Genomic DNA, 11,095 nt, shown 5'->3' on the forward strand with positions numbered 1-11,095 from the left:
GCAGAAGAAGAAGAAGAAGAAGAAGAAGAAGAAGAGGAGGAGGAGGAGGGGGGGCAGGGAAGAGGAGGAAGAACAGGGAGGAGGAGGAGAAGGAGGAGGAGGGAAGTCGTTTTTTTTTTTTTTTAATTTCTTATTGGGGGCAATGTATAGAGAGGTTACAGTTACATTTGCCAGGTAGTAGGTGCATTACTTCTCCCACATTGATACTTCTCATGTTTTTGGCCCCATTTCCCTCTCCTAACCCCTCCTAATCATCTTGTTTTCTTCCCTTCCCTTTCCTAGTCAGGAAAACAAATAAACATATATACAACATATCAGGTAACAATATCAGATACAGTAACAACATGAGATTAACCAAAGGGCAACAAAAGAGAAGAGAAATAACTTAGTACATTAAGAACAATAATCACACAAAATAAAGCTCTTGTTTCCATATCCTAGAGATCTTTTCATTTAGTTTCATCCTGTATGACCTATGTACCTAGATTTTGAGCTATTATAAACCTCTGCTAGGAGACTCCTAGATATATACTAATTATTACAAATGAGGGAAACCACTGAGACTATGTTCCCTTGGGTCTGGCTGACTTCACTTAATATGATTTTTTCCAAGTCTTTCCATTTCCTTACAAATGGGGCGATGTCATTCTTTCTGATGGCAGTATAGAATTCCATTGTAAGGGGAGACATCTTATTGAAAAAATAAAGCAGAAAGTGCTGAGAGCGTGGCTTACGTGGTAAATAGCCTGCCAAGCAGGCATGAGGCACACTGTTGTTTATACCAACCATCAGTGATCGAAATGTCTGCATGCAGTTCGTGTGTATAAGCTTACAATTGTATAATATATGCTTTCTAGGAATCATTATAAAACCTTTCAGGCTGAAGGGGCACTGCATATTGTCTAAGATTTACAGCAGAGGAAACTGAGATCGGAAAAATTAGAATTCTTTGTCCAGAGATCACAGATCAAGTTATTGCACACTGAGCTAGAATCTAAGTCTTACCCTGAGTGGAGCAAGGAATCCCTTCCACAAATAATTCTGGCACCACACATGGAGAATGTGGACCAGTCTTAATAGGACATAAACAGCCTTTCCCTGTGCCAGCTGTGGTGAGTTTTCAGGCCTGGCCTGAGGTGTCCTAGAAAACATCTTTGTATTTCCACAGCAGCGCCAGCCTTTTCCTACAAGAATGTATGAGAGTGGGTTTAAAAATAAAGAAGGAAACAGTGCAGAAAATCAGCACAAAGCTGTTCTCCCTCCAGAGCAGAGGGCAGGAACGAACACTTTCCCAAGTGCCTTGCCATGGTTCATTCTCATGATCCTGTCCCACCCCTGCCTAGCGTCTGTAGATGGGCAAGGCACAGACACAGCTGGGGTCTCCAGGAGTTTCTGGGACTGGGAAGTTGGCAGCATACCTCACCAGCTCCAAGTAACTCCAAGGAGGTTTTCAATACAGAGAAAAGCTAGTCTTGGCCTTGAACCAAATTTCTTAAACCCCTTGATCCTTGCACCCCAATCTAGGTAGAGAGAAGCCCTGTGTGCATGTTGCACAGAAGCCCCACATATGGCCTGCCTGGTCTTCATTCCTCTTTGTAATGGCCTTATTCAGGAGCAGGTGGCTTGGTGCAGAATGGCACGTGGCTGATGGATGGCTAAGACAAATAGCCCTTACAATCACTCTTCACTCTGACATTTAAAAGCTGCCTTGAAATAGTTGCGGCCACCGGGGTAGCAACAGATAAGGTCAGCCAGTCTTTTGACTTACCCAGCATGAGTGAGATCACCTTGATTGGCCAAGGGTGCAGTGGCTTTTAGGACATTCATTGGGTGGTTCTATTCATTTCCTGGTATTCTATCTACCCACCTCCATGGCTGGAGTAACCCCTAAAGTGGAACGGAAGCCCTCTCACAAAGGACTGCTCCCCCACTGTGCCAAGCTGAGGAAAGTACTGAAGACAGGAGGGTCTGACGAGGTTTCATACGGGACCTTGTATCCCCAGGAGACACAGTGCTGCTGCAGTGTTCATTCCACGGTGTGAAGTTTCATGGGGGTTTTAAGGAATTTGGCTTGTATCCAAGTGAGAAATGTGTCTGATCTCTCAATGCTTGAAGCAACTATCTAAATCGGTGTATCAGTATCTGGAAATGTTTAAAGCTTGGGTTTGAGCCTGTCTGGGGAAAAAAACAACAGGTCTGGTCACACAGTGGTGAAAGCAGGTTGTTTCTGTCTTAGGAAGAACGAGAGTGGGGTGGGAAGGAGCGCAATTTATGAAATTTAGGAAAATTTTTGAGAAGAAAACTGGAGTGACATTATCTCCCAGAATCAGAGCTCACAGAAATGTTCTGGAGGGGCAGTTCATCAGTCTACACTGGAATGATCAAAACATCACTGTACAGCCAGGATTACGGCTGCACAGGCCTCCTGTACATAGGCCCCACATTACAGGAGCTTAATTAATCTCATCTGAAAAATGGACCCTTTGTAACTACCTGTCTGGTAGACCTGTGAAAAGATTAAATGTGGTTAAATAGGTGAGTTTCATGGTAGGATTATATATTCATACATAAAACCTTCTGTAAAGCTCATTTACATGCATATGTATGTATACAGTATATATACATATTTCTTATACATTGCCTGGCTCATGAAGTCCAGAGATTCACATAGCTCTCATCAAGTTGCAGGGATTCTGCCGATCTTTCTTTACTTAAACAGATGTGTCAGGAAAAACACATTTAAAATGGGTTTCAGCTCATTGTCAGGGAAAAAGGTAAACTGGATACCACAGGTGTTTTGGGTCTCTTTGAAATGTGACATAACCTCCCAAGCCAGTCTTCTTTTTTTTTTTAAAACCTTGAGGCACAAGCATCTCAATTTCTTAGAGAATAATTAGATCAAAGTTTTAAGGGTGGAGCTACAAGACAATTTGTCATTCTAGTGAGGGCTCAGGCAGCCAGACTCCCCACGCAGACAGCAGGAGCTTCCACTTGGTGAATCAGACGCACGCCACGCTTTCCTTTCTGTCTCTGGCTCAAAGAATTCGATGTAAGAAAAGAGACAGAGGAAGGTGAAGGACTGAGCACAGCCTTTGCGCCAGGTAAGCAGGAATCCAAATGTCAGCTTTAGCACTTCCTTGTTGGTGACCTAGGGACAATCACTTTCCCTCTTTGGGCCTCTGTTTACTTCATCTATTCCTTCAGAAAGTATTTCTGAATACATAAGGCCGGCTGGACTATTTTCTAGCTGCTTGAAGTGGATCAAGAACAAAGAGACCCAACATCAGACCTTTGTGGAACACACCTTTTAATAGAGGGAAAAGGGATCGTTCAAAATCCACAGAATACATAGTAGATGAAAGGGATGGCTATTGTGATTACAAGTGGCACTCTGTCTATAATACATAGAATATAGTATGTATTTCATTAATTCATGGCGGTCCTTATTATTTTTCAAATGATTGCCGGATTTCTCTAAATCTTTTACTTATTTCATGTGTACTTTGCCCCACTTTTATTTGTCCACTCAACAAATGTATGTGTGTGTGTGTGTGTGTGAGAGAGAGAGAGAGAGAGAGAAAGAGAGAGAGAGAGAGAGAGAGAGAGACAGAGACAGAGAGACAGAGAGAGGGGGGGGAGAGAGTGCACCCAGGCCAAAGTGACCACCCATCTTGGGTCTCTGGGAATCACAAGAACACTCCTCACTCACCATGATCTCTTTTTCACTTTTTTATTTTATTTTGACTCACCGTGTCCCAGCTATGGCTGGTGACTCTAGGCATGCTATGAACCAGGACATGGAGATTGGCGTGACTTCCCAGAACCCCACAAAGATTCCCAAGCAGGCTCGCAATTACACACCCATCGCCACCGACCGCACCCGCCTGCTGGCCGAGGGCAAGAAACCCCGCCAGCGCTACATGGAGAAGAGCGGGAAATGTAACGTCCACCATGGCAACGTGCAGGAAACCTACCGCTACCTGAGCGACCTCTTCACCACCCTGGTGGACCTCAAGTGGCGCTTCAACCTGCTGGTCTTCACCATGGTCTACACCATCACCTGGCTCTTCTTTGGTTTCATTTGGTGGCTCATCGCATACATCCGGGGCGATCTGGACCACGTTGGTGACCAAGAGTGGATTCCTTGTGTGGAAAACCTCAGTGGCTTTGTGTCTGCTTTCTTGTTCTCCATCGAGACAGAGACGACCATCGGCTATGGCTTCAGGGTCATCACTGAGAAGTGTCCAGAAGGTATCATCCTCCTCCTGGTGCAGGCTATCCTGGGCTCCATCGTCAACGCCTTCATGGTGGGTTGTATGTTTGTCAAGATCAGCCAGCCCAAGAAGAGAGCGGAGACGCTCATGTTCTCCAACCATGCGGTCATCTCCATGAGGGACGAGAAGCTGTGCCTCATGTTTCGGGTGGGTGACCTGCGCAACTCTCATATCGTTGAGGCCTCCATCCGGGCCAAGCTCATCAAGTCCCGGCAGACCAAAGAAGGGGAGTTCATCCCCCTGAACCAGACCGACATTAACGTAGGCTTTGACACTGGCGATGACCGCCTCTTTCTGGTGTCCCCACTCATCATCTCCCACGAGATCAACGAGAAGAGCCCTTTCTGGGAGATGTCCCGGGCTCAGCTGGATCAGGAGGAGTTTGAAGTGGTGGTCATTCTAGAAGGGATGGTGGAAGCCACGGGTAAGACAACTGTCTGCTTTCTATAGAGTCCCGGGACCCGCCAGGAGCAAGGGTTACTGGGATACCAGAACTCGAAAGTTTGCGTGTGAGAATCCTGAGATTGCCTGGCCCGTCTCTGAGGGGACTTGAAAGGTCCTGTCACTCAAGGTAGAGTAATGACAGTAGCTTGCATTGCTGGATGGGTCCACCATCCAGGAACAGACTGGATGATGTAAACACATGCAACGATGTGCGAGCCTCCTACACTCTAGGAAAATAGTATTCCTTGTAAAGAAACAGAAGCCAAACAAGGGAAGGCACTCTGCTGACCTTGAGAAATCTGGGGTGACAGGAGTTGAGGGTTTGTTGCCGTTATTGTTTTGGCTGCTGGTACTAGGGCTTGAACTCAGAGCCTAGGCATAGTCCTTAAGCTTTTTATGCTTGAGGTGGGAGCTCTACTACTGGAGCTATACCTCCACTTCTGACTTTTTGCTGCTTAAGAGGAGCTAAGAGTTTCATGGATTTTGCCTGCCTGATCTGGTTTCGAACCTTGATCCTAAGATGTAGGCCTCCTTCGTAGCTTACATGTGTGAGCCACTGGTTCCTGACAGGAGCTGGTTCTTTAGAGTAAGACCTCAGGGCTCCACATATACGGTGAATGTCATCATCAGGAGAGGACAGTTTGCCACACACAGCCTTTTCTAAACTCACAGGGATTTGCACTCTCTTTCTTAGAAACACTATGGAGTCAGACGTGAGGGAGGCCCCTCTCCTAGAGCTGCCTTCCTCCCCAAGGCCAGCAGCTTCTGTTTGCAATAACCAGTACATGCACACGGAGGTGCGCCATCCACTTACGTATGCCTGAGAAGACGTCCTCTTTGGGGCCAGTCTGGCACTTTGTGTTTAGCTGACTCTCATAGGTGGGTGGGAGTCAAGGGCTTCCACACCTGTCAGCCACACCACCATGTGTAGGTAGATCACTCTGAGATGGCACCGAGAAACTCGGTGCCTAAGGAAGCTTGAGTTCTGACGGATCCACACATGGCATCCCACATTTGGGGCAGGGCTTCCCCAAGGAGAAGGGCCTGCTTGGAACATACCAACGCCACCTCCTCCTCTTCCTCCTCTTCCTCCTGCCAAGTAAACTGAACAGCAAACCAGGCCCTCACTGTCATGTATACAGAACTTATCCATCCTCAGAACAATACACCTTTCTATTCTTTTGTTCCATTTCATTTTACACATGTGGTCACTTGGCCTCATAAACCTCAAGCAGACAGACAGATCAGATCCAGGCCCTCCATTTTCAAGTCCACCAGGTGCCTCAATCTTAGGGTCTGTTAGTGGTCAAAGCATACCTGCCTAGCTTTTGAAAGTTGGTTGCTGGGTGGGCAGGGGGGTGAGGAGGGGACTCAGATAGGGCTCTAGTTTCTGAATCAGTGGAACCAGGCAGGGGTGCTAACAGGCTCTAGGGATTGTGTGGAGGGGCTGCTTGGCCATCTGCTGGGGGCTGGAGGCTGAGCAAGCAGCATATGGTGGCAGCTGTGAGAGCCCTTGGGGCTGAGGACAGGCAGAATGTAGGAAGCTGCCTCTTAGAGAGAGATAAGGACACCCAGGTCACTCTGCCCTTGGTGAGAGTCACGATCAGAGTGCAGGCTCACTTTCTTGGGATTTGCTCTACTTGGAAGTCAAGAAGGGAGGATCAAGTAAAAGGCAAAGAAGCCAGCTGTGCCACAGCATTCCCATAGCTGCAAGTGGGGAAAGCACCCATTGCCCCCCAGAGACGGATTGCTCACTCCACCCACTGTCTCCTTCCTCCAAGCCAGAACAGAGACCTGTCCTCATTGCTTGACCTCCTCCCCTCACCCTGGGCTACTCTGTCTTGAGAGACAGAATTCACCCAATTGGGGAGATGCTGGGAGATCAGGGGATCTCAGTGACTGAGTGACCTAGCTGTCCTGCTCATGAAGCCAAGAGATTAGCTAGATTTGAAATGCACATATCCTGTCACCACCAATCTATGTGAGCTTGGATTCTTGCTTCACTTGTCAACCCATCAGGAAAGCTAATCTCATGGAGTTGTTGGGGAGGATGTAATGACTAAATGGAGTACCACAGGTAATTCGTACTCCCTACCACAGTGTACTGAAAAGTGACAGAACGAATCGCAAATAGCCAGGGACACAAGACCTTTAGCTGCAAGGCAACTCACAAGGAAATGAGCAGGCAGAGACCAGTGGATTGATCCCAAAGGCTCCCGGTCCTGCTGTCATCCCAGAAGCTCTGGGTGCCTGTGGTTTTAGATTGGTCAGTGGGGTGGCGGGAGGGGGGAGGATCACTCTTCTGCTGAGGTTAGGGAGTCTGCAGAAAGGAGTAAGGATTGGCTGGGGAGGCCTGGCCTAGACAGGCATCCCTATGAGAGCTAAGAGCAGGCCAGAATCCCACTGAGTTTGGGGTCCCCTTTGGGTGCCCGGCACTAGAACACAGGTGGATGAGAAGTAGTCTTTAGGCTTAGTTTGTATGACATCACGCTCAGACAGGTAGTCCTTTTCTAAGCTCAAACTAGAAAGCTGTTTTCCTGTGATCCTAGGCTCAGAGGCATCCTCATCCATAAACAAAGCTACCCGCCCTCTCTGCAGAGAGAGAGAGACAGACAGAGAGAGAGAGAGAGAGAGAGAGAGAGAGAGAGAGAGAGAGAGAGAGAGAGAGAGAGAGAGAGAGAGAGAGAGAGCGCACAATACCTAAAAATAACACAGCCATGGCAAGGGCTATGAGGGGAGGGCATGGAGGCATTGGAGCATCTTCAGATCAAGAAGTCTGGCTGAGAGGGGGTGATTACTCCTTCTTGTGTGTGCATAGGTGTGTGCATGAACATGCATGTGTGTAAAAGTGCTTCTGTCTATGTGCGCCTACTCCAGATAATCCCCTTATGTTCAGAATTCTGCCAGCTCTTCTATGTTCCCCCATTCTGAATTTATCTGTTTGAACCCCTCTCCTGCCTTCCCTCCTGTCTCAGTCTTCTGCATCTGAACACTATTTTCAAAAATCAAACCATTGCCTTCAACTATCCCTCAAATTATTTCCTCTGGTCTCTAGAGATGTGCTCTGGAATTCTGCATGTTTGCTTCTCGTTTTCTGTCCCCATCATATCCTGAGCTCCTCCAGAATAAGAATTACATCTTAGTTTGCTTTCTACCTCCATGTGTTTAGGACAAATAGATGTCCAAGGAATGCTTAATCAAAAATGAGTGCAGATCAGTGGTAGAACATCTGACTGTAGAAATGCTTAATGAATGGAAAGGTGAATGAATGGATGGATGGATGGATGGATGGATGGATGGATGGATAAATGGGTAGATGGATAGATAATTGGACAGTTGATTGCCAGATTGATGTAAATATGAGTGGATAAAGGATGGGTACATGAGTAGACAGATGGATGGATGGATGAATAACTGTTAGATTGATAAATCATTAAATAGAATGAAGGCTGGGTAGGAAGATGGATGGATGGGTAGATGGGTGTATTGATGGATAGTTGGGTAGATTGATAGGTTACTGGATAGATGTAAGGATGACTGGGTGAAGGATGGATGCATGGGTAATTAGAATGATAAATTGTTGAATAGATGGAGAGATGGGTGGGTGAATGGATAGATAATTAGACTGATAGGATTGTTGAGAAGACTCAAGGATGGGTGGGTGGGTGGATGGATGGTAATGCATGTGGCATCTATTTTCTCAGGTATGACTTGTCAAGCACGAAGCTCGTACATGGATACAGAGGTGCTCTGGGGCCATCGGTTCACACCAGTCCTTACCTTGGAGAAAGGCTTCTATGAGGTGGACTACAACACCTTCCATGACACCTATGAGACCAACACACCCAGCTGCTGTGCCAAGGAGCTGGCAGAAATGAAGCGGGAAGGCCGACTCCTCCAGTACCTTCCCAGCCCACCACAGCTGGGGGGCTGTACTGAGAAACAGCAGGATGCCGAGGTGGAACAGGATGTAGAGGAGACCAGGGGCTCAGTGTGAGGCCCTTCCCTGTCACCCTTTACAGAACTTGCTATAGAGTAAGAGAGAGCAGAAAGGGCAATTAGCTGAGTGTGCTTTTGGGGGGCCCAGACACCGTGGATCCTGACTCTATGGGGAGAAGCAGCATACAAACCCACCCTCAGGTCGGGCTCAGGGCCTCTGGACAAGTGGCCCAGGCCTAGACCCCAGGAGGGGGGTGGGAGGGGTCGAGAGCTGCCTTTTCTCAAGCTTCTGTCAACACTGGTTAAAGGCTGGGTCAGATAGGTTCCCAACAGTGAGAATGGCAATGTGGCATTTCTCTTCTCTCTGCCCACTGGCTCCAGGCACTTCCCTCTCTGGCTCTTAAAGCCCCCCCCCCAGAGGGCTTTCATTCCCCCCACCCCACTTCCTACCACTGAGGCATGTCCATAGATCAAAGAGGATCCATCAGGCTTCCTGCCTGGAGATGAGTTCATACTGAGCGTCTGTGAGCTAAGGACTTGTCCATGTCATGGGGCAATTTTAAATCTTTAACTCTGAGGCCAGGAGCTACTTATTAAGAGCTACAGAGTGCAAGGCCTGCCCCACCTCTGTCATCCATCAAACATGTGTGCTTTCTATACCGCATTATGTCTGCTGGGTAACTGGTTTAGTGTAACTCAGAGCCACTAAGCACGTATGAGCACAGGCACAGGGGGCACTATAATTGTCCAGCTCACTCTCAGTGCACGGTGCCCTCTACTTCCCTCCCAAGGGAGAAACCCAACCATTGCTGTTTCTTTTCTTTTCTTTTTGTAGGACTTTTTTTTTTTTTTGGCCCAAGAACCTCAAAGTGCTTCTCTTCTCCATTGTAGTTTTCTCTCACAATCCAGAGAGCCTGGGATGTAATTCTGATAGAAAGCTGAGTTTGGAAGGATCATGCGTAACACTGAGACAGGGGCAGGACAGAGAGGAGAGGAATCCAGCTGAGCCAATAGCACCCACCTTTCATCTCAGCATTCTGGGGAGACTGAAGCCAGAGGGTTAATGGCTGTAGGACACCCTAAGACAACAGTATAGCAAGATCAGATCCTGATACACACAAAAAAAGAAAGAAGAGGAGAAGGCAGAATCTTCCCCAGTCGCTGTCTCAGTGCACAGCACATCTTGATAATCAAGATGTATAGTAGAATGTGACTCCCAAGTTGACAGATGTCTATAGAAAAGGCTGCACTGAAAGTCCAGGCTGGACCACAGTCCCAGGCTGGTGCTAAGAAACTGCTGAACCTTACTTCAACAGGATGGGTGAGGCAGGGAAAGAAAGTTGAGGGCCAGGGAAAGGAAGGACAGGGGAAGGATGCTTCTTCCTACCCTGGGAAGTTAGTGTGAGAATCCAGGAAGGAAGAACAGTAAGAGTAGAAGCCTTAAAATCAACAGCTTCAGAGCTGTTTCCAGTGCAAAGGACCAGGGATGGCGATTAGCAAGCTGATGAAGCACATGTTGATTTCCTGACGTGATCCTGCAGAGAGAAACCAGGTGTTCCCAGATGCAGAATCACACACACACACACACACACACACACACACACACACACACACACACAGCATTCACAGATCTCATGTGGCCTTTGAGAATCACAGCATTTCCTCTCTCCCACCCTCAGCACCTTTCCTAGGATCTGCCCATACAAGGGAGCAATAAGGGACACCTTATTGAGCTCAGGTTGGCCTCTCAGGTCCTGGAACTGGAGAGAAAAAGAGGAAGGGGGCCTGGGATGAGCCCTAACCCTGCTCAGGAGTGGGAAATCATATGCTTGACAGTGGGCTAGACCTTCAAAAGTAGACAAGATGACACGTGGAGATCTCCCACTCCACCAAGGACAGGGCGTTAGGCTGTTGTTCCAAGCATCCTTTTTGTTAAAGTTGATCCTGTGGAGGACAAGGAACAAACCTCCATTCCCCTCTCAGGAAAAAGGGAAGCAGGCAGCTGACAGCACCCCCAGTAGATAAGATGCATGCAATCAAGAGTCTAAGGCAGGGTGACTCACTGCTAAGACTGGGAGCCTAGCATGGATACAGCTAGAACTCTTAGGTTGGGGCTAATGCTCTGCCCTGGCTCTGTCAAGATCCCAGGGTCTCAAAGAGGACTATGGAACGGGTCCTCGAATCAGTTAGTGTCTTTGGCTTTGATACTCGTTATGGTAGTGAGGTAGGGATGCACAGGAAGCTGGCCTTATATCTAGCTGGCTTCTATTTCACATGTCTCCCTATGTGTTTTGGAAGCATTCCTAATTGGGCAGATGTGCCTCACTACAGTTCTCTAGCTTCCAGTTGCCTCCATAAAGCTGGATCCTTCTCTGTCAACTGCAGAAGTTATAGAAGCTACTGAAGACTGGAACTGATGTGCACTGAATTAGTAACAT

At 47.6% G+C, this 11,095-nt stretch overlaps 1 protein-coding gene across 1 annotated transcript; it reads left to right on the top strand.

The window, feature by feature from the left end:
• The first annotated feature begins 3,731 nt into the window (after positions 1-3,731).
• Kcnj5 (potassium inwardly rectifying channel subfamily J member 5) lies at positions 3,732-8,715 on the top strand. The gene is made up of 2 exons (XM_090319763.1): positions 3,732-4,698; positions 8,423-8,715. Exons 1-2 carry the CDS (start codon positions 3,762-3,764, stop codon positions 8,713-8,715), a joined length of 1,230 nt encoding a protein of 409 aa, XP_090175889.1. The 5' UTR covers positions 3,732-3,761.
• The last annotated feature ends 2,380 nt before the right edge of the window (positions 8,716-11,095 follow it).

Source organism: Megascapheus bottae, chromosome 27, assembly GCF_031878675.1.
Source record: "Megascapheus bottae isolate mThoBot1 chromosome 27, mThoBot2.hap1, whole genome shotgun sequence".
Lineage (NCBI taxonomy): Eukaryota > Metazoa > Chordata > Mammalia > Rodentia > Geomyidae > Megascapheus > Megascapheus bottae.